The sequence below is a fragment of the Delphinapterus leucas genome, unplaced genomic scaffold (assembly GCF_059928025.1).
Source record: "Delphinapterus leucas isolate spDelLeu-1000000601 "Yukka" unplaced genomic scaffold, BTC_Dleu_Yukka2 spDelLeu_asBTCV2_sq25, whole genome shotgun sequence".
In the NCBI taxonomy this organism is placed as follows: Eukaryota; Metazoa; Chordata; class Mammalia; order Artiodactyla; family Monodontidae; genus Delphinapterus; species Delphinapterus leucas.
Window position 1 is genome coordinate 3,063,753 of NW_028322234.1, and position 23,857 is coordinate 3,087,609.

Genomic DNA, 23,857 nt, shown 5'->3' on the forward strand with positions numbered 1-23,857 from the left:
GTCTAGGGATGGATGAGGAGTTTGTAGGGGCTGGATTTTGATGAGGAAGGATGAGCAGGGAAGGTGCGCCCTCAGAGCCAGTGCGGCCACGGCCCCTCCCCAGCCAGGCCGTAGCCCAGGCTACTCAGACAGTTGCTCACATCAATAGTCAGGCGACAGTGGGGCACGCCAGCTTCACCCACTAAACCACCAAGCACAGCCCAGCAGGCCACTGTCCTGATTAATCAGCACTAACTGTGCATCCAGGGCTGGTTGTTGAAGACCAAGCTAATTTGTTAGAGACGTGCCATGTGGGCAACTGGCTTGGAGAGACCAGGGCTCTGAGCCACGTGGAGACAAGCCGACCACTGGTCAGACCACCAGGAGGCTCACCCAGTGTGTGAAGACGCTGAGGGAGGAGGGACGTAGATGGGACCCCCTGATCCTTCAAGGGACCTTCTTTCAGGGATATTTAAGAGCTGTGGGGTCAGGGATCAACATGTAAGGGAGGCAGTGGGTCAGGCTTGGGCCCTCCTGTTGGCTCAGACCCTTCCTGTCCTTGGAGCAACCATGGGGCAGGCAGGAGGCTTGGGGGGATGGAGGGAGGGGAGCCCTGGGCTCAGGAGTCCAGAGCACCATCTAGAGGATTCAGGGGTTCAGGGATTTCTGTCCCAGGGAACCAACTACATTCCTGTCCCACATCCATCTGTCATCAGCTTTGCGACTCCGGGAAAGTCACTTAAAATCTCAACATTTTAGTGCCATGTACCATAAAATATGGTTCACAGCACCTGCCATGAGTTCCCCACGGGGCTGATGTGGGGATCACAGGAGATGATGACAGATATTCTTCACAAGCTCTAAAGCATCACACCCATAACCTTCCCCACTCCCCTGCCCTGTGGCATCCAGGTCCCCTCTCTGGAGGCAGCACTACCACATTTCTTGCTTATTCTTCCAGACATTTAATATTTGAACACTTAGGTAGCACTTATGAAGTAAGCATCATTTTTCATCAGGGTCTCCCTGATTTGCTGTATTCAGCTTCATCATGTAATACTAATAAGTGGACCCTATTAACATTTCCACTATCACAGAACAAGGAACTGAGGACAGAGGGTCTGCATAACCTTCCCAGGTTCATGTGGCTTCTGGTATGATTTGAATCCAGACCATCAGGCACCAGCTCCCACTCTGTCGGTCACTGTGCTGTGCTCCCTTTCTATATTATCTCACTAAATAAAGTCATGTCCCGTGCAGTCAGCCTGCTGGCTATTTTAAGTGCACACCACATTGCAACACCCTCTTCTCAGCCCAGCTTCGATTCACGTGACTCCCCTAGACTCCCCTAGGAGGCTGGTGAACAAAGAGAACAGACGTGTGACCTGGGAATGAATTGACACCTCTGCATGGTCTTCTCCCAGCAACATATCAATAGTTCTCTCAGTTTTTGTTGTGTTTTCCAGGATCATGACTCGGGTACCAAGAAGAAAAGGAAGATTATAAAGGAATCAAACACAGGATGCACAAGAATATCATCTGTGATCAAGATAATCTGCTGGCCATCCGCAGCGGTGGTTCAGGCACATCAGAATCAGCATCTGGCCAAACAACAGGGTAGGGACCCAAATAGCACCCCCACTGACCACTCCATTGAAGGTACTGTGGAACTAATACCAGCAAGTAGATTCAGGAGCAATGGCTGTAGTTTGTACAGCAGAGCCTGGATCTGGCTGAGGGAGGATTGGGCAGGGAAGGTGCCCACTCAGAGCCCGTGCAGCCACTGCCCGCTCTTAGCCAGGCCTTAGTCCAAGCTGCTCAGACGATTGGTCAGTTTCTAGTCAGTGAGACCCTGGGGGCCTGTAACCTTCATGTGTTAAGCCACCAAAACACGAGCCCAGTAGACCCTGTTCCCAGCTAATGAATATTAACTGCTCATCATCCGGGTTTGATCAGTTGAAGATGATGCTAATTCTCTGTGCAACTGTCATGTGGGCAGTTGGTTTGGAATGTCCTGGGTTTTGAGTCAGTTAGGGAGTCAGGTAGACTACTGGTCATTCAGGGTGGTCACCTGACCACCAGGAAGTCTCACTGCAAATCAGCTGCTAGAATCAAGTGCTGAGGGGGAAGGGAGGGGAGATGCACACATATTTGGATACCCTGGTCCATCAGGGGGTCTGCATTTGGGGGAAAGACACTGTATTTGGGGTCAGGGATTGAAACGTAGAGCCAGGAGGTGGGTCCAGGTTTGAGCCATTCTCTTGGGCCAGGCACCTCCTCCGAGTACCAGCTGTCTCCCTGCAGCATTCTTGGGGCAGGAGGATGTGGGAAAGGGAGTGAGGAGAGCTCTTGGTTTGTGTATCCAGGGTATGATCTCATGTCCATGTGTTCCGGAATCTCTGTCCCTCCCCTGCCTCAGACCCATCACTCATCAGTGTTGTGACGCTAGACAAGTTACTCAATCTGCCTAAATTTCAGTGCCCTGAACCATAAAATATGGGTCACAGCCCCTACTCTGCCCACCCCACAGTGCATCACAAGAAATAATATTCTTTCCATGAGCTCTAAAACTTCTTACTCGTGTCATCAATGTGAAAAAGTAGGCTCTATCCTCCTATTTGTAGCCTCCTAGGTGCCCTTTCTGGAGACAACCTACTTATTCTTCCAGGCATTTAATACTTGAACATTTATGTAGGTAGCACTTATGAAGTACCCATCATTTTTCTTCAGGCTTTGTATTTACTAATTTTTAGCCTCAGAACATAATACGAATAAGCAGGTCCTACTAATATTTCCATATCCCTGGCCAGGGAACTGAGAAACAGAAGAGCTAAGTAACTAACCTTCCCAGGTACACATGGCGTTCGAATAGGATTTGATTTCAGGCCATCAGGCACCAGCACCCATACTCTCCCTCATTGTGTTGTGCTGACTTTGTACTTGTCTCATGTAAATAAAGTTATTTTCCCCATGTGATCAGCCTGTTGGGTATTTTAAGTGCACGCTAAAATGCAAGGTCCATCTTCATAAGCCCTACTTTGATTCAGGGGACTCCCCGGGCAGCTAGTAATAAGGAGATCTGAAGTTTCACCTGTGAATAAGACTTTTGCCAGGAAGATGTCAACACCTCTCACTATTGTGAATGTATTTCCTAGGAGCTTGTTTCAGGAATATGAAGAGAAAAAGACAAGGATTCAAACCAAGGATACCATATGGGGATTGATCCTCCGTGAAGAAAATATACTGGCTGGCCCTCACCGTCATTCAACAGCTCAAAATGAACATCTAGTCCCAAAGGGTTGAGCCTCAAATATCATCCCATACAAGCCACTCCATTGAAGTCACTGTGAGAATTCCATCCTGAAACTGATCAAGAGTAATGACTATAAAAATGTTGTCATATTATCTTTTGATTGAGATATAATTCACATTTTTTTTAACTGTGTGATTCAGCTGCTTTTAGTGTGCTCAGGTTTTGCAATCAACATCTCTAATTCCAGTACATTTTCATCATCCCCAAGAGAAACCTCATACCTAGTATCAGTCATTCTCATTCTGTCCACCCCTTTCACCCCAGCCCTGGGTCTTTCTGTCTCTGTTGATTTTCCTATGCTGGACCTTTCATATGAATAGAACCACACAATGTGCGGACTTCTGTGTCTGACTTTTGCAGTAAGCAAAATGTATTCAAGGTGCATCCAGGTTGTAGCATGTATCTGTCCTTCACCCTTTTAATGGCTGAATAATATTCATTGTATGGATATAACACATATTATTTTTCCATTCCTCAGTTGGCGAATAGTTGGGTTGTTTCCACTCTTTGGCTATTATGAATAATGATACGACAATATAACACTCATGTACAAGTTTTTGTGTGAACGTATGTTTTTTATTTCTCCTGGACATATACCTGGGAGTGGAGTTCCTGGGCCATATTGTATCTCTGTGTTGAACTTTTTGAGGAACGGCCAAACTATTTTCTTTTTCGTATTTGCACCAGCAATGATTGAAAGTGCCAATTTCCCCACATCATTGCCAACGCTTGTTTTTAAAAAAATTATATGGCACAATAGTGGGTATGAAGTGGTGTCTCACTGTGGTTTCAGTTTGCATAATTTTGACTTATAATTTTGCACATGTTTTCATGTGCTTATTGGCAATTTGTGTCTTCTTTGGAGCAGTATCTGTGCAGATTCTTTTTCTCGTTTTTAAAATTTGGTTATTTGACATTTTATTGTTGAGTTGCCAGTGTTCTTTACATATTCTGAATACTAGGCTTTATCAGATATATGACTTGCAAACATTTTCCTTCATTCTGAAGGTTGTATTATGTCTTTCTTGATGGTGTTCTTTGAAACACAAAGGATTTTAATTTTGATAAAGTCCAATTTCTTTTTCCTTTTGTTGTCTGTGCCTTTGCTATCATATTTAAGAGTTCATTGCCAAATCCAAGACTATGAAGATTTATCCCTTTTTTTCTTCAGAAATTTGTATAGTTTAGCTCTTATATTTAACTCTTTGATCCATTTTAAATTCAAAGTCTATTTTGTCTGATATTGGTATAGACACTCCTGCTCTCTTGGTTACTATTTGAGTTTTCTCACTGAGTTTGGAATTCCCTTTTCTATCCTTTAACTTTCAACCTGCTTGAGTCTTTTGATCTCAAGTAAGTCTCTTGTAGACAGCATATAGTTGGATCATATGTTTTTACCTATTCCGCCAATCTCTGTATTTTGATTGGAGAGTTTAATGCATTTACATTTAAAGTAATTGCTGACAAAAAAAAGACTTATTTCTGCTATTGTGCTGTTTCTTTTCCATCTGCCCAAAGCTTTTTTGCCCCTCATTTCCTGCATTCCTCTCTTTCGTTGTGTGTGTTTAGCTGATTTCTTACAATACAATATTTAAATTACTTTCTCACTTCCTTTTGGGAATATTCTATAGCTCTTTTCTTTGTGTTTACCATGGGGATTACCTTTAACATCCTAAAATTAAAACACTCTAATTTGAACTTATACCAGGTTAAACTCAACAACATCCAAGTTCTTGAAGCTAAAAGAGCATCCTACTATCTCAATGCAAAAGACCTTCTCCAAGACACACTGCAGTTTCTGCCTGGCTGGGACATTGCCCCAGAGTGCGGTTAAGTTGAAGGAGTCGAAGGAGGCATACATTTCCATCCTCTGGATCACTGCTCACCAAAAAATACATAATGCCAGGCACATATGTAGTTTTGAATTTTCTGATGAAGACACCAGGAAAATAAAAATGGTGGAGTCAATGTAAATAATAGATTTTTAATTCAGTATCTGCAAAGTGTTCGAATGTTTACATGTGGCACGAGAACTGTGGTCATATTACGAGGGCTTGAGAGCCGCATGGAGCAAGATAGAAGACAAACAGCATGCACTTGAAACTCTAAGAAGTGAACGCTAACAGGCAGATGGGGCCTGGAAGTCCAAAGTTGAATAACAGCCCGTAACAGGGTGATTATGGTGGGTTCTTTTCCTGCCTCTGTCTCCCAGCTTACGCAAGGCACGCAAAGTCCAGCAACAGCTGAAAGTTAAAACCATGGGATCAACCTTTTATTTCTAGCCAGACAGGTGAGAAAGTGGGGGGCTTGGATGTTGAGGAGTGAGGGGGTCATCCCCATTGGTCTTTTTCTCCCCAGTTACCACATCTCCCCTGCAACCTCAGTGATGGCAGAGGCCTTCACTGAGAAATGGCCTGTGTCTCTGGACAAAGGAACAGGTTAAGAGACTCCTATTGTTTGAAGAGTGTGGGGGCATGCCCGTTATTTTCCTTTCTTTTCTCTTGCTATTTAAATTGACAAGAACAGATACTACACTTGATCTTAGCCAAAAGCCTGAGATGAAATAGACAAAATAAACTTTAAGCTAAAATTACTGTCAAGTATAAATTTTACTAATATAGTAATCCCAAAGGACCAAAGAGCAGGGCAGTGGCTTTATTGAGAACCCAGGATTTCCGAGTGTCCACCGTGCTCAGTCACTTTTAAATCATCAGCACAGCCCTATAATTCAGAGATTTAGGTGAAGTGACTTGCCCACGGTCACACAGCTAAGTGAGAGTCTTCTGGGACCAAGAGTAACTTTTGCAAAGGCGTCTCTTGCTATACTTACTCACTGCCACCATCTGACACTCACATTCTTTCTTTTTATACTATTCTGTTTCCTTGGGTCAAAGAATCCGACGCCTGAATTAAGGTTAAATAGGAGTTAGTGGCAGATCAAAAGCCAAAATCGCTTCAAGATATTCTTTTCATTCCCCCAAGTAATGCCTTTAGTCACAAAAATATAGAACAACATAGACAATTACAAGTCAAGTGACCTCAGTGTTCACAGGCAAGCACTAATACATTTTAATGTACCATGATCATATTAAAATAGAAATAACTATGAAACATTTTCTGCGGAGAAGCAGCCCCTGCGGCAGGCAGCAGAAAGGGACAGGAAGGCTGCATGGCGCCCAGGCCCCCAATGGCCTAGGTCTCACCCTGCAGCGCACTGTTGATGTGCCGGAACGCTGCTTCCTTCTCGGAGTCTAGTCTTCAGTGGCGACAGGGAAACCCAGCTCAGGGCCTGGGGGCAGCCTCAGAGGCTCCCCTCGCCGGTGCGGCAGCAGAGGAATCCTGCGTTTTCGGGGCCTGGGACTGTCAGATGTGCGGGAGCCCTTCCTCCAGGGCCCTTTCTGCCCTCTTGCTGCCTCTGCATCTTTGTCAGGCTGGCTTTTCCTCCGGGAAACCACCGGAGCTGCAGAGGGCGACGGAGGGCCCTCCTCGCTCCCTTTCTTTGCAGACTTCTGGGGCAGCCCTTGCGGTATGGCGGGACCCCTCCTTCTCTTCACTGGCGGGAAACCTCGGGTGGAGCTATATGAGCTCGTGATGGCGTTTCTTTGGGGGCAGGAGCTCATACAAGTGGTCTACAGTTTCCTGGTGGATCTGTCTTCTGCCCACTTGGCGTGGAGGTCTCTCTGCAGAGGTCCAGGCCTGGGCACGAAGAAAGAGCCCCCCAGGGGCCTAAATGCAGATCGTGCGCCCCCGGTGTCATCGGGGCCGCTTCTCTGGTCTTCGTTCCTCCCTGTGACTGTGGGGACTTCCTCCTGCTTGGCCATCCCTTGCCCGCTCTCTCCCAGGGCCCTCAACACCGTCTTCTCGGTGCTGTAGTTCGGGACACAGCTGGGTGTCATGGCCGGCACTGGCTGCCCCCGCGCCACACTGACAGTGACTGTGTCCACTGCGGACACTGAGCTGCGGGAGGTCGTGGAGGTGCGAGCACCCATCACTGCCTTCTTCCGATGGCCTCGCCTGCAGATGGAGATAAGGACCCCCCAGAAAGGAGCGCAGCGTCTGCGGGATGGTAGAATGTGGCCTCAGAGACTCTGTGGCAAAGCGCAGATGCAGAGTCACTGGACACTTGTGGGCTGGCCTGCGAGTGGATAGCCGGCCATAGACAGCTGGGTGACCCGGGCCGGCCACGGTAAGTTGGTGGGCGTGGGGAGCGGGCCGGGGGCAGATGAACCCTCCTGGCAGGTGCTGATCCCCCAGTGCCCGGGGCGGGGGTGAGGGGCAGGGCCTACCTAAGTAACTGCCCCTAGAGAACTTGGGTGAGGTCGGTCCTTGGATAGAGAGCTGGGCTCCGAGCACTCTCCTTCAGCTGCCAACTCGGCCAAAATCGGAGTGCGCTCTCTTTGGCCTGTTGCTGGGATGCAGCTCTGGAACCTGTGAGCGAACAATGGGCGTGCGTTGGCGGGGCGCAAAAGTTTGGGGAGGGGTGGCGCATGCGCAGAGTACACGTCAGGCCCTGGGGCGCACAGGTGAGGATGCGCGCCCCTGGACCGTCTAGCGCTTCTGAATCTCCCCGGGGGTCTGAGGGCTGGAGGTGTTTGCCTTGAGGGTGATGAGCTTCTTGGCAGGGCAGCTGCCCCTTCTCCCCCGGCCGGCTCTAACTGTACAGGATGGGTCCCCGGCCACCAGAGCAGGAAAGCTGGAGAGCAGGTTACCTGGCTCAGCAGCCGCCGCCCGAGGTGGCAGATTTGGCGTCAGCGCCTGTGCGTCCACCTGCCCTCCCACCTGGTAACATTGGAGGAGAGAGCCGCTAAGAACAGAAGTGCAAAAAAAAGAAAAAAAACCCAGAAGTGCCCAAGCCAGCCGGATCCTGCTGGGGTGACAACTGAAGGGGCAGGCAGGGCGGGCTGGGAGGGACATATATACCAGGTCCAAACCCAGAAAGATCTGAAATGCACGAGTCAGAATGAAAGTCCAGAATCATCCTTGGGCTTTGGGCTGAGCTGGAAGTATAGCCAAACTCTTCAAGGTCTCCAGCTCCACCTGCAGTTTCTGCCTGGCTGGGACATTGCCCCAGAGTGGGGTTAAGTTGAAGGAGTCGAAGGAGGCATACATTTCCATCCTCTGGATCACTGCTCACCAAAAAATACATAATGCCAGGCACATATGTAATTTTGAATTTTCTAATGAAGACACCAGGAAAATAAAAATGGTGGAGTCAATGTAAATAATAGATTTTTAATTCAGTATCTGCAAAGTGTTCGAATGTTTACATGTGGCACGAGAACTGTGGTCATATTACGAGGGCTTGAGAGCCGCATGGAGCAAGATAGAGGACAAACAGCATGCACTTGAAACTCTAAGAAGTGAACGCTAACAGGCAGATGGGGCCTGGAAGTCCAAAGTTGAATAACAGCCCGTAACAGGGTGATTATGGTGGGTTTTTTTCCTGCCTCTGTCTCCCAGCTTACGCAAGGCACGCAAAGTCCAGCAACAGCTGAAAGTTAAAACCATGGGATCAACCTTTTATTTCTAGCCAGACAAGTGAGAAAGTGGGGGGCTTGGATGTTGAGGAGTGAGGGGGTCATCCCCATTGGTCTTTTTCTCCCCAGTTACCACATCTCCCCTGCAACCTCAGTGATGGCAGAGGCCTTCACTGAGAAATGGCCTGTGTCTCTGGACAAAGGAACAGGTTAAGAGGCTCCTATTGTCTGAAGAGTGTGGGGGCATGCCGTTATTTTCCTTTCTTTTCTCTTGCTATTTCACCTGAAAGGTCAACCTGGCCATAGGGAACTGCATGACAGCATGGCGGCTTAAACACTTTAAGGAACATGTAGGAGGGGCCCCTGAAGCCTGAGAATGTGGGTAGAATTCCAAAGAGGAGAGAGCTATAGGAGGAGATTATTTAGGTCTGTGTACGAGCCCACATAAGTCCTGGGATCCCCCTGAGCCTCATGCACAGACAGAGCCAACGAGGCAGAATAGAGGCTTGCGGAAGTGAACTACAGTATAAACTGCCACTCAATTCCGAGATTAACCCCTGAGTGGTACGTGCACCATGTGGACACAAACAGCACAGCAGTGTCCTGAAAACTGCACCAAGACTGGAACAACTCAGAAGACAAGGCACAATACCTGTTTGACCATAGGTTCATGAATTGCTTAATAAAAACCACAGAAAAAGGAAAAGTATCAATCTCCTGAGGATTTTAATAGGAACCAGAGTCTCGAAACATAATAAGCAAACTTTCCAGGATACCACCCAAAATCACACAACGGAGCATACAAAGAACTAGGAAAATGTGACAAATTCTCAAGAGAAAAATGCAATCAACAGACCCAGCCCTGAAATAACCCACATGGAGGAATTAGCAGACAAAGCATCCATTACAACCATGCTCCATGAGTTAAAGGTAAATCCTCTTGAAATTAATGGAAAGAAGTTCTTCAGTGAGAAGTACAAACTATGAAAAAGAAGCAAATGGAAAGTTTAGAACTTAACATGCAATATCCAAAAGCAAACATTCACTGGATGGGCTGAATAACAGAACAGAGAAAACAGAGGAAAGATTCAGAAAACGTATGGATCAATAGAAATGGCACAATCTGAAAAACAAAGAGGATACATGACTGAACAAAAATTAAGTCTCAGAGACATGTGAAACAATATTGCAAGTTCTACCTTTTGTGCCGTTGGAGGGTCTGAAGGAAAGGTGCAGAAGAAAATATATGAGGAAAAGAATAGTTGAAAACGTCACTGATTTCGAGACACAGACCTAAGCTCAGAAAGCCTCACCCTGACACACAATCTGATAAAAAAGCCAAGGTGAAGAATAATCTTGAAAGCAGTCAAGGAAACCGACCTGTTATACATCACAGAATGTCAACTTGAAGGACTGTGATTTCTCATCAGAAAACAGAGACCAGAAAAGAATGGAATAACATCTTTAAAGTATTAAAGGAAAAGACCAAACCAGGATATGATATCCTTAAAGCAAGGATATCCTTAAAGACTGAAAGCCAAACAAAAGCCAAAATGAAGTCTGATGGAGATGAGAGAAAACTAAGAGAATTCATCACCAGACAATTTGCTATAAAAACATTACATGAAAGGAACTTCTTCAGGCTGAAGTGAAATGACACAAGAAAGAAGTAAGCTTGCAACTTCAGGAACAAAGGAAGGGCAACAAAAATGGCAAGTATCTGGAAAAATTATCCTCTTACATTATTTTATATATGTATGCCTTTTTTTGTTTTTTGGCCACGCCTGCGTGGCCTGCGGGATCTTAGTTCCCCTACCAGGGACTGAAGCCGGGGCCCCAGCAGTGAAAGTGTTGAGTCCTAACCACTGGACCGCCAGGGAGTTCCCTGTATATGTATGAAAAAAGGATACCACAGTCTCAGAGGGTGGCGTTGAAGTCATATAAAGGTGACACATATGACAGCTATAACAAAGAGTGGAAGGTAAAAGAATCTATATGGATGTAAGCCTTCTGAATTTTATTTAATTGGTAAAATATTAACTCTAGACTGTGAAACAATACGTATACATAGTGTTATTCCAAGAACAATTAAAAAATGACAAACTCAAGAAAATTGGATAACCTCAATAGTCCTATATTTAGGAATTGTGGACAAGATAGCTAAAACATTCACATTTGTGTTTTGTGAAAAGTTTTTCTCTTGGTTAACTGCCTAGGAGTGGGTTTTTGGGTCATATGGTAAGTATGGCCCTCTCAGCCAGCCCTGGCCACCACTTCAGGTGTCGCCCCAGCAGGATCTGGATGGTGTGGGCACTTCCGTTCTTAGCGGCTCTCCCCTCCAGTGGCGCCAGGGGAACGCAGAGGCGCTGCTGCCAAAGCTGCCGCCTCTTGTGGGAGCTGCACAGCCAGCAACCTTGCTCCACGTTGCTGGGCGGGGATCCCGTCCAGTACAGTTAGTTACCCCGACAGCACTGGGGCGCGGCCAGGGGAGAAGGGCCAGCTGTCCTGCCAAGAAGCTCATCACCCTCAAGGCAAACACCTCCAGCCCTCAGACCCCCGGGGAGATTCAGAAGCGCTAGACGGTCCAGGGGCGCGCATCCTCACCTGTGCGCCCCAGGGCCTGACGTGTACTCTGCGCATGCGCCACCCCTCCCTAAATTGTTGCGCCCCACCAACGCACGCCCATTGTTCGCTCACAGGTTTCAGAGTATAAAAAGGCAACAGGCCAAAGAGAGCGCACTCCACTTTTGGCCGAGTTGGCAGCTGAAGGAGAGTGCTCAGAGCCCAGCTCTGTATCCACGGACCGACCTCACCTAAGTTCTCTAGGAGCAGTTACTTAGGTAGGCCCTGCCCCTCACCCCCGCCCCGGGCACTGGGGGACCAGCACCTGCCAGGAGGGCTCGGCTGCCCCCAGCCCGCTCCCCGCGCCCACCGACTTCCCGTGGCCGGCCCGGGCCACCCAGCTGTCTATGGCCGGCTATCCACTCGCAGGCCAGCCCACAAGTGTCCAGTGACTCTGCATCTGCGCTTTGCCACAGAGTCTCTGAGACCCCATTCTACCATCCCGCAGACGCTGCACTCCTTATGGGGATCCTTATCTCCATCTTCAGGCGAGGCCATCGGAAGAAGGCAGTGATGGGTGCTCGCACCTCCACGACGTCCCGCAGCTCAGTGTCCGCAGTGGACACAGTCACTGCCAGTGTGGCGCAGGGGCAGCCAGTGCCGGCCACGACACCCAGCTGTGTCCCGAACTACAGCACCGAGAAGACGGTGTTGAGGGCCCTGGGAGAGAGGGGGCAAGGGATGGCCAAGCAGGAGGAAGTCCCCACAGTCACAGTGAGGAACGATGACCAGAGAAGCGGCCCCAATGACACCGGGGACGCACGATCTGCATTTAGGCCCCTGGGGGGCTCTTTCTTCGTGCCCAGGTCTGGACCTCTGCAGAGAGACCTCCACGCCAAGTGGGCAGAGGACAGATCCGCCAGGAAACAGCAGACCTCTTGTATGAGCTCCTGCCCCCAAAGAAACGCCATCACGAGCTCATATAGCTCCACCCGAGGTTTCCTGCCAGTGGAAAGAAGGAGGGGTCCCGCTATACCGCAAGGGCTGCCCCAGAAGTCTACAAAGACAGGGGGCGAGGAGGGCCCTCCATCGCCCTCTGCAGCTCCGGTGGTTTACCGGAGGAAAAGCCAGCCTGACAAAAATGCAGAGACAGCAAGAGGGCAGAAAGGACCCTGGAGGGAGGGCTCCCGCACATCTGACAGTCCCAGGCCCCGAAAACGCAGGATTCCTCTGCTGCCGCACCGGCGAGGGGAGCCTCTGAGGCTGCCCCCAGCCCCTGAGCCGGGTTTCCGGGTCACCGCTGAAGACCTAGACTCGGAGAAGCAAGCAGCCTTCCGGCGCATCAACAGTGCGCTGCGGGGTGAGACCTATGCCATCGGGGACCTGGGCATTTCTCCCCAGCATAGGAAACCCATGTGTGTGGACTCTCCTGTCTTCACCCCACAGAACCTCCCTCCCGTCACCAGCCCTACTGCCCCCTCTCCAAGCCTGCCCGTTACGTGTACTGTCAGTTCCAGACCCTCACCCGGCACATCTGCGGGCCTGGCACCCCAGGCCGCTTCTGACCCTGAGGTCACCCCCATGGACACCACTCCACCCTCCCATCCTCTCCTCTTGGGGTCCGCCCCTGGCTCCAGTGGGAGCCTCTTCTCCTCGACCCAGGCCCGGCAGACGCCCCCCAGTGAGAGCACATCCTCAGTCACAGTCACCACCAGCTTGCTTGCACTCAGGTCCCGCACCCAAACTCTGAGATTTCCTCTGCAGCCTGGAGCCACTACCCAGCCCATCTCTGGGGCCCCTGATTGGCAGCAGCGAGGAACCACCGCCTGTGGCAGCTCTCCCCAGCATAGGAAGCGGAAAGCTCCAGGCTTTGCCTCTGCTCCAGGCCCCGCAGCTTCGGACGGCCCCGCACAAGCATCTTCTGGGTGTTCATCATTTACAAATTCCACCGTGGGCACCCATGCCAGCACACAGCTGGGTTTTGGGAGCAGAGCGGCTGCCCGAGATCTGAGCTGCATGTTTGCAGCTCTCAGCCTTACAACAGCAACGAGGGGACCCCCGAGCACCACACACAGCAAAGGGGGCAGCGTGGGCCTGAACTCCTGGGGCCCTCCTCACCAGAGCCACCCCATGGTGACCACGGGACCCAGCCCTAAGAAGAAGCCTGGGTTTGGAGGCACTACTGCCTCCATCTTAAGTCACATCCCTGGGGGCCCTGATTGGCAGCAGCGAGGAACCACCGCCTGTGGCAGCTCTCCCCAGCATAGGAAAAGGAAAGCTTCAGCCTTTGCCTCTGCTCCAGGCCCCCCAGCTTCGGGCGGCCCCGCACAAACATCTTCTGTGAGTTCATCATCCACAAGTTCCACCGTGGGCACCCATGCCAGCACACAGCTGGGTTTTGGGAGCAGAGCGGCTGCCCGAGACCTGAGCTGCATGTTTGCAGCTCTCAGTGTTACGGGAGGGCCCATCTTAGGTCACATCCCCGTGGGCGCACCCAGGCAGGGCCCCCCTACTTCCAGCGGAGGGCACAACCCATGCCCAGCCAAGACTGACTTTAGGGGTGTGTCGGTTCCGGCCTCTACTACTATCAGCCCCAGCTCCGCAGTGGGCACAGCAAGGTGCAGCCTTGCTCTTAGGGCCCCCTCATCACCTGCCAAGCGCTTGGCTGGACAACAAACCGCTGGGCCATCGACCAAGTCATTCTCCTCCGGGTCACGATTCATTACCTTGGGGTTTAAGAGGAGGAAGTTGGCCTGAGCCAATAATTTTGTGGCGAGGCCCTCAGTGTCCACCTCCTCCCAGGCTGGACCTCGTGTGGACCCTGTTTCGATGTGAAACTTATAATAAAGCTTTGTTCTTGTTCTTTTGCATAATCCTCACGTGTCTGTGATCTGTAGATCAAGTGGGAAAAGCACTGGCTTGTATGAGTGGTAACATGGAAAGCCAGACCCGTTTACAGTTTCCTGTGACCCTGCTCATGGGTTGTGAAGAGTAGCACAACAAGATGGCTACAAGGGCCCTATATTAAAAGTGTGTTTTGAGTTTAAACGATGCAGCCCGGAATAAAATGGGCCCAGAGGGAGGGGTAAACAGGGAGGGTCATCCTTGTCTGTTGTAATTGCTGCTTCCCACCCACCTCTCTGGCCTGGAGGGGGCTGGGTCATCCCGAGCACACACCAGCTGCCCATACTCTACATGTTTAGTATTTTCTAATGTAGCAGTTTCTTTGACTTTTTTTGTTTTGCTTTAATAAGTCTTAGGCAAATCATTTACATGCACATCTCAGTCAGAGAGTATATGTCCATACAACCTAAAGCAATCTACAGATCCAGTGCAATCCCTATCAAAATTCCAATGACATTTTTTATATAAATAGGAAGAACAATCCTAAAATTGGTATGGAACTGCAATAGACTTCAAAAGCCACAGCAATCCTGAGAAAGAAGAACAAAGCTGGAGGCAACACTTTTCCTGATTTCAAATTATACTACAAAGCTAGAGTAATCAAAATAGTATGGTACTGGCATGAAAACAGACACATACACCAATGCAACAGAATCAAGAGCCGAGAAATAAATCCACACACATACAGGCAACTAACTGACAGGGATCCAAGAATACTGAACAGGGAAAAGATAGTCTCTTCAGTAAATGGTGTTGGGAAAACTGGATACCCACATGCAAAACAAAGAAAGTGGACCCCTATCTTACACCATTTGTAAAAATTAACTTGAAATGGATTAAAGACTTAAATGTAAGACCTGAAACTGCAAAACTCCTAGAAGAGAACATAAAGAGAAAGCTCTTTAACATTGGTCTTGGTGATGATTTTTTGGGTATGACAACAAAACCACAAGCAACAAAAACAAAAAGCAACCAATGGGACTACATCAAACTAAAAAGCTCCTGCAGAGCAAAAGAAACAATCAACAAAATGAAAAGGCAACCTAGGAATGGGAAAAAATATTTGCAAACCACATGTATGATAAGAGGTTAATATCCAAAATCTATAAGGAATTCAAACAACTCCATAGCAAAAAACAAACAAACAAACAAACCAAAACAAATAACCTGATTCTAAAATTGGCAAAGCAGGGGACTTCCCTGGTGGTCCAGTGGTTAAGACTCCACACTTCCACTGCAGGGGGCATGGGTTTGATCCCTGGTCAGGGAATTAAGGCCCGCATGTCATGCAGTGTGTGTAAAAAAATAAAATAAAATAGGCAAATCAAGACTAGGAAACAACTAAGTGTCCAACAGGTGAATGGATAAAGAAAATGTGACATATAGATATAGATAGATAGATAGATAGATAGATATAGATAGATAGATAGATAATGGAATTTTATTCAGCCACATGAAAAGAAGGAAATCTGCCATTTGTGACAACACAGATAGACCTTGAGGGCATTATGCTAAGTGCATTAAGTCAGAGGGCGAAACATAAATACTGTATGAGATCACTTATATGTGGAATCTTTAAAAGCAAAGAAGAAACAACTCACAGATACATAGAATAGACTGGTTGCCAGAGGTGGGAGGTGGGTGAAATAGCTGAAGGTGGACCAAAGGTACAAACTTCAAGTTATAAGATAAATAAGTCTTGGGGATGTCATGTATAATGTAGTGACTATAGCTAACAATATTGCTGTGTATTTGAAAGTTGCTAAGAGAGTAGATCTTAAAAGCTCTCATCACAAGAAAAAAATAATTTGTTACTGTGAGTGGTGATGTATGAAAAGCCATGGAAGAAGCTTAAATGCATATTGCTAGTTGAAAGAAACCAGTCTGAAAAGACTACACACTGGATGATTCCAACCATATGACATTCTGGGAAAGGCAAAACTATGAAAACAAGAGGACATGTGGCCCCAGTGGACACCACTGTCTCTCCTTTCAGGAGCCTCCAGGTGCTGGAGACCTTCCCCCCTGAGATCCAGGTCTTCATGAAGGACTCCTGTGGCCAGGGCAAGCCTTACACCATTGACCCTGATGACTCCATCCACGACTTGAAAGAGAAGATTGAAGAGGCTGGAGGACCTTACATGGAGGATCAGATACTCAGGTTCCGGGGCCAGAAACTGTGGAATCAATAGCTTCTCAGACTGCACATCAAGGATTGTGACACCATCATGCTCGTTAAGAGAGGCCCCACGTCCCCACGAGTGCCAAGATCAGGCTGTTCATTTTGTAGACTTCTATGGTCATGTCCCCCTAGCTCACCCCTTTCTACCCAGACCACTGTGCTCTTTCTGAAGCATAAATAGAAACAGAATCCTCCCCTGCTTAAAATTCTCCAATGGCTCCTATTACCTACAGAATCAAGTTGAAGTTCCTTTGCTTGGCATTCAGGGTTCTTGACCATTTAGCTCTTGCTGACCTCTCAGTCTCTCCTCGTCACTCTCAAAACATACCAGACGTGGCCAAACACTTGCAATTCCAGAACACTGAATGCTGGCTCACAACTCCATGACTTTGAGTCAACTTTCCTTCTCCCCCATGTTGTCACCTTTCAAAGCTCAAACCTCTAAGTTATTGATTCTCAAAAGTAAGGACCCCAGACCAGCAGAATCAACATCATCTGGAACCTCTTTGAAATAAAACTTCTCAGCAACTAGCCCAGAATTACCTGAGTTAGGTTCTCTGGTAGTGGGACTCAGCAATCTGTGTCTTAACAAGCCTTCCAAGTAATTCTGAGCAAATATGGAAGTTCCAGGGAGTTAACACCCCAGGGGGTAAGCCTTGGCGCATTGAAAGACAGGAACCAGTGAGTGCAGCGAGTGCATACTCCCCTCCTCCACCTCTCAGGTGGATAATTTTGAGGCACGTTCTGCATTGCTCCTTAGAGGGTCCCCAGTGGGATCAAAGCTCAGCTGCCCACAGTAGTGATCAATTTCATGATATTTCTTGGACTGTTTTTTCCTCCTTCTCAATCCCCCACACCTGTCCCTTGGGATCATTTCCCAAAACAAGTCTCATGCAACTCCTTGTCTCAGGCTCTGCATTTGGAGGAACACAAGCTAAGAGAAAACCCATCTTTATGTATCTTCCTCTTCCTAAAACCCAGCCCACACCCTTCCTAACTACTAGCTCTTCCCCCACCGCCATAGAAATGTGCCCAACTACGTGGCATTTCTACAAACCATAAAACCAATACACAATCGACTGCATGTTCCCTTTTTTTTTTTTTTTTTTTTTGCGGTACGCGGACCTCTCACTGTTGTGGCCTCTCCTGTTGCAGAGCACAGGCTCCGGACGCGCAGTCTCAGCGGCCATGGCTCACGGGCCTAGCCGCTCAGCGGCGTGTAGGATCTTCCCAGACCGGGGCACGAACCCATGTCCCCTGCATCGGCAGGCGGACTCCTAAACACTGCGCCACCAGGGAAGCCCCATGTTCCCTTTTTAAATCGTTTTCTTTTTTCCTTATTTTGGCCACTCTGCAAGGCCTGCAGGTTCCTAAATACCAGACCAGGGATTGAACCCTGGTCCCTGGCAGTGAAAGCCCAGAGTCCCAACCGCTGGACTGCCAGGGAATTCCCCCTTTCGAAATCTTGAAAGCTGCTGAACTCCCAGATATCTCATGAAAATGAATAATGAAATGAATCAAAACTAATATGTAAAGTCTATTGAGCAAAGTGGTGGCTACCAGTGGGGAGAGGCAAAATAGGAGGACGGGATTAAGAGGTACAAACTACTGTGTATAAAATAGATAAGCTACAAGGACATATTGTACAGCACAGGGAATAGAGTCAATATATTATAATAACTTTAGTTTTTCAAAGGTTTATTATTTATTTAATTTATTTTTGGCTGCATTGGGTCTTAGTTGCGAGACGCAGCATCTTCACTGAGGCGTGCGGGATCTTTCATTGCAGGACGTGGGCTCTTCGTTGTGGTGTGGAGGTTTCTCTCTAGTTGTGGCCTGCATGCTTCAGGGCACATGGGCTCAGTAGTTGTGGCACGCGGGCTTAGTTGCCCTGCCGCCTGTAGGATCTTAGTTCCCCGACCAGGGATCAGACCTGTGTCCCCTGAATTGGAAGGCAGATTCTTTACCACTGGATCACCAGGGAAGTGCCTATAATAACTTCAAATGGAGTACAACCTGTAAAAATATTGAATAACTATGTTGTACACCTGAAACCGATATAGTGTTGTAAATCAATTATACTTCAAAAAAAGTTTTAAACTAAGATGTAAGGTCTGAATGTTTGAATAACTTTTGTTTGAATAACTTTTATATTGCCTTGAAGCTCATTATCTGTCATTATAAACATAGGACAAATGTTTGGAATCTCACTTTATTGTTGACTTTGGTTTGCGAAATTGCCACTGCTCTTTAAACAGTTATAATATAGGACTGTTTAAGGACCAGGCACTACCAAACTTTGAAAATATGGAGACTTTTAGAATTTATGTAATTAAAAATGTGATTCTTTCCGTTTGGGGTTAGCCAGTTGGAAAGTTTAAATTGAAACGTGTCATGATTGAGGGTTTTTTTTTTCCCCCAAATGGTATTTAAGACAACAAACACCCTCCACCCCACCACTTCCTCCAGCTAACACCTGGTCTTTCTCCTCCCTTTCACGACAAAGTTCTTGAAAGTGTTATCTACACTCCTGGTCTCCATCCTCCTCACCCAACTTACTCTTCAACCCCGCACCTAAAATCTGGCTTCTGCTCCCAGCTCTCCCTTACATTTCACCCACAATGATCACCAGTAGCCTCTTGGGTGCTTCTCAGACCTATATTCCTGAACTTATCGGAAGCATTAGGCAATGTGGACAACTTTTTTAAGCTCTCTGGCTTAAACAGCTACCCTTGTAGACCTCCCCACTTCCCACTCCTCCTTTTATCTTCCTCCCTTTGTTAACAGTACCCTCCATCCATTACCCAGGTACCCAAGCCAGAGAGCTGATAGCCATCCTGTCTTTTCCCTCACCTCCTACCTGTAGTCACCAAGTCCTGTTCACCCTCCCCCCAAGGTAGACCTAGAATCCCATCCCTTCTCCGGCCAAGTCCGGGTCACCTTCCCTCTCACCTGGATCACTGTACAGTGTCCTGACACGTTTCCCTACATATCTACCCCTGGCCCCTGCAATCCATCCTCCCCACAGAAGCAGCCAGACCAATCTTTCCAGAATGGTCATTTCACCTCTGGTCGCTCCTCTGATTTGCCACTGCCCTCAGGACAAAGTCAGCGCAGATTCACCTGATATGTGACCCAGTGGATCACTTTCTCTTTCCTAGAACAATGTTTCCACTTGGCTATCAAAACACACTGCTGATTTTTCTTCCACCTCCCTGGCTACTCCTTCGCATTCTTGTTTGCCGGATGCTTGCCTCTCCCCAATCACTTAATACTATTAAGTGTTTCAGGGCCCAGTCACTGGTCCTTTTCTTGTCTTGCTCTATACTCACTCCCTTGGTGAACCCATCCAGCCTCATGGCTTTAAATATATCTATGCTGGTAATTTGTATCTCAACCCCAGACTTCGTCCCTGAAATCCAGACTCAAATATGCAACTCCCTAGCCAACTTGGATCTCTCTCACTAGACACTCAAGTTTGCTTCCAAAGCCGAGCTCCCGACCTTCATGCCTACACTGTGCCCTGGCCCAGTCTTTCCCTTCTCAGTTAAGGACAATTCCATCCTTCCAGTGCTAAGGCCAAAAGCCTTAGAGTGGTCCTTGACTCTAATTTTTCTCTCACATCACACTCTATCCTTTAGCAAGACCTGTTTATACTCAAAATATAGCCAGTGAAATGATATGAGGTCTGGGATTCACTTCCAAATAATACAGGAGGGGAGATGTGGATGGAGATATCATTGAAACAAGATTGTCTGTAGGTTGGGACTTCCCTGGTGGTCCAGTGGTTAGGACTCTGTGCTTCTACTGCAGGGGGCATGGGTTCAATCCCTGGTTGGGGAACTAAGATCCCGCGTGCCGGGTGGCCAATAAAAATAAAAATGGGCAGAAGACCTGAATAAACATTTAAAAAACTGTCTACAGGTTGATAATTGTTGAAGATGGGGGATGGTACATGGAGGTTCATTGTATTATTCTACTTTTGTTCCTGTTTGAAATTTTCCATAATAAGAAAATTGAATCATACCACTTCTCCCTACCTTTCACTGCTACCATTCTGATCCAAGGCGCCACATCTCTTGCCTGGACTGTTGTAGTAGCTTCTTAACTGAATTCCTGCTTCTGCTCTCACCTCCACTCCCCACCCTCTGCTTTTAATCCAATCTTCCCACGAACAGCCAGTGTGATACCGTTAAAATGAAAGTCCATCCATGTCCCTCTTCTGCTTGGAACTCCCCAGTGGTTCCCCATTTCAATCAGAGTAAAAGCCAAAGTCTTAGTAGTCTTCAAGATCCTACACAATTTGCCCCCTACACTTGTACTCAAACCTCATCCCCTCCCACTCTCCCCCTTTGATCATTCCATTCCAGTCACACTGCTATTCCTCAATCCCACCAGGCATACTGCCGCCACAGGGCCTTTGCACTTGCTGTTCCTTCTCCCATTCTTCTTTAATTTTTTTAATTTATTTTATTTTTTTTTTAATTTGTGGCTGAGCCGGCTCTCAGTCACGGCACACGGGATCTTTCGTTGGGGCGTGTGGACTTCTTAGTTGCCGCATACAGACTCTTAGCTGCGGCATGCGTGTGGAATTTAGTTCCCCGATCGGGGATCGAACCTGGGCCCCCTGCATTGGGAGAGTGGAGTCTTACCCACTGGACCACCAGGGAAGTCCCACTTTCTCTCATTCTTCCCTCTGACATACATACTGCTCACTCTTCGCCTCCTTCATGTCTTTGCTCAAATGTCTCCTTTTCAGACCTTCCCTAGCCACCTTTCTTGAGACTGAACCCCTGAACATTGCCACTTCTCACCCCCCCCACACACGTAGTCAGTATCTTTTAACCTCTTTCCCTGCTTTATTTTCCTGATTAGCACTTATCACCGTCTTAATTATTATAATGTTACTTATTTATCCTGTTTATTATCTGTCTCCACCATTAGAGGGTTAGCTCTCTGCAGTCCGAGAATTTTGCCTATTCACTGCCGTATCCCCAGGACACCTGCCTGGCACATAGCAGGCACGCAACAAATGTTTGTTGAATGAATGAATGAATGGCATTCCGAGTTTCAATCCCTGCCCACCTGTCCAGGCACAGCTCTCACCTCTCCCCTCCCTGCCCTCCATGCCAACGTGGATCTGACAGCCGAGTCCTGGCACATACCAGGATGATTCACACTTCTCAGCCTTATCCTGTCTTGTGCCCTCTGTCTCCTGGCCGCGTTCCCAGTCTTTTAAGACTCATCTCAAGCAGGTGTTCACTGACACCACAGGTGACCCCAAAGAAACTCTTCTGCCTGAATTTCCACCAAGTTTCTGTGCCCTCTTTTCTCCTAGTACACAGGACACTGGACTCTCTGTGTCTCCTGCGTCTCCCCCACTGCTCTGGGAGCCCCTGGGGCAGGAACCACGTCTTACATTGTCTTCTTAGCACAATGTCTGGCACCCAGCCAGCACTCAATAGATGTCCAGTGAACGAATAACAATACTTGCATTTACTTAATGTTTTCTCTGCTAAATGTTCTCTTGCTTAATCCACACAACCTATGGGGTAGGTATTATTCTTAAACCCATTTTAAGAATTATTTCTGTGAGGGTCAGAGAGTTTAAGAGTCTGGCAAAGGGCAGACTGGAATTCCAGAGTTTGTTCTGCGGAACCCTAGAATTCCCACTGTTCAGCCCAACCTCCAGCGAGTGCCTGCTCTTACTGAGCCTGTTTTGGGTGACAAGGTTGTGGGGATGGGATTGGTGGATACCATCCAGCTCCCATCTCCTGGGGGAGTTGCCTTTCCCAGAGCCATCCTCAAGCCAGTTTCAGTTTCCAAGTTGTAAAAGGAAAATTAAGAGGTGAGAAATGAAACCTACAGCAGAAAGGGTGACTAAAAGCCCCGCCTGTTAATGTGGTTTCACCCAGGGTCCCTCGATACCCCAGCTGCAGTGAATGGCCTCCAGGAAGAGGATCCCCTGGTCAGCCAGACACCCCTTGTTTCCTCTGCACTCTGGTCCTTTATTCCACAGGGTGCTGGAGGTCAGCTGAGGAGGAGTCCCCTTAAAGAAGAGTGTGTGTGCCAGGAGCTGGGTAGGTGTGTGGGTATATATCTAGCCACCAGTGGTACTCTCAAGACAGAGATGGCAGTGCCCCCGAAGCTCTTTGTCACCCCAGCTTCCAGGCTGAACTCCTTCGTGGCTCACTGCCTGCATCCCAGCCAGAAGTGGAAAAAAGAGGTGTTGGAGACTGTGCAGGCTGTGGAGCAGTTCCTGAGGGAGCAGAGCTTCCAGGGGGAGCATGGGCTGGACCAGGAATCGGGGGTGCTGAAGGTGGTCAAGGTGAGACTGGTTCCCTCCATCCCCAGGCCAGGGCTGGGCAAAATGCAGCTTGTGGGTCTACATCCCTGAGGATGCTGGGACCTGTTGCCTCATTATCTCTAGCCCATGCTACTGACATCTCAAGACACTCCATCCCAATGCACTGCTGCCTTGAGCAGAGCAAGTCCAGTAAGGAAGCTAATAATAATAGTGTACATTTTTGGATGCACTAGCCTAACCCCTTAACATGTATTATGTCTAATTTGTGTACCCTGTGAGGTATGTATTATTCTTTTCCCATTTTACAGATGAGCAGAATGGAAACTCAGTGATTTAAGATCCATAATGACCAAATGCAATGCAAGGTCTCTGATTGGATCTTGGTGTGAATGGACCATCTGTAAAATATAATTTGGGAACAGTTGCGGAAATTTCAATGTGGCCAGAATATTAAATAATATATATATATAAGGGAATTGTTTTTTTAATATTTATTTATTTTCTTGGCTGCGTCAGGTCTTAGTTGTGGCAATGCGGGATCTTTTGTTGCAGCGTGCGGGCTCGGGCTTCTCTCTAGTTGTGGCGTGCGGATTTTCTCTCCCTAGTTGTGGCGCGTGGGTTCCAGGGTGTGTGGGCTTTGTAGTTTGCGGCACACGGGCTCTCTAGTTGAGGCGTGGGAGCTCAGTAGTTGTGGCACGTGGACTTAGTTGCCCTGCAGCATGTGGGATCTTCGTTCCCTGACCAGGGATCGAACCCGAGTCCCCTGCATTGGAAGGTGGATTCTTTACCACCGGACCACCAGGGAAGCCCCAGGGAACTGTTTTATTGAGGCGTAATAGTTTTGTGGTTATGGGGGGAAATGTTCTCTTTTGTTGGACACAAATGCTAAAGTATTTAGGGACGATGGTCCTTAGCGTTTGTAATTTACTTTAAAGTGGCTTAGTTGAAGCAAATATGGCAGAGTTTAGACTTGTTGAATCTGGGCGGATGTATAAGTGTTCATTGTATTCTCTTTCTATTTTTCTGTTTAAAATTTTTGATAATGGAAATTTTTTTTTAATGGAAGCTCAGAGAGGTGAGGTCACTTGCCCAAGGTCACACAGCTAGTGGTGAAGCTGGGATTTCACCCAGGA

The 23,857-nt window shown here is 47.9% G+C and overlaps 1 protein-coding gene and 2 pseudogenes across 11 annotated transcripts in view; 2 read left to right on the top strand and 1 right to left on the bottom strand.

The window, feature by feature from the left end:
• Positions 1-2,955, top strand: part of LOC149744030 (UDP-N-acetylglucosamine--peptide N-acetylglucosaminyltransferase 110 kDa subunit pseudogene) — a 47,237-nt pseudogene extending 44,282 nt beyond the window's left edge. For all 10 annotated transcript variants that reach the window (XR_016391555.1, XR_016391553.1, XR_016391551.1 and 7 more), the window contains one exon: positions 1,446-2,955. The product of XR_016391555.1 is annotated as a UDP-N-acetylglucosamine--peptide N-acetylglucosaminyltransferase 110 kDa subunit pseudogene, transcript variant X6 (transcript). The remainder of the gene's footprint in view (positions 1-1,445) is intronic.
• LOC149744031 (2'-5'-oligoadenylate synthase-like protein 2) lies at positions 1,492-22,005 on the top strand. The gene is made up of 2 exons (XM_089905865.1): positions 1,492-1,596; positions 16,232-22,005. Exons 1-2 carry the CDS (start codon positions 1,502-1,504, stop codon positions 16,425-16,427), a joined length of 291 nt encoding a protein of 96 aa, XP_089761991.1. The 5' UTR covers positions 1,492-1,501; the 3' UTR covers positions 16,428-22,005.
• LOC149744032 (U2 spliceosomal RNA) lies at positions 5,752-5,857 on the bottom strand (annotated as a pseudogene).
• Positions 22,006-23,857: the final 1,852 nt, after the last annotated feature.

Bases quoted from the DNA above. Each gene is read 5' to 3' on its own strand.
- LOC149744031 (XM_089905865.1), top strand. From the start codon at position 1,502: ATGCACAAGAATATCATCTGTGATCAAGATAATCTGCTGGCCATCCGC. The intron at 1,597-16,231 runs GTAGGGACCCAA...CTCTCCTTTCAG, and splicing joins GCATCTGGCCAAACAACAGG to GAGCCTCCAGGTGCTGGAGA.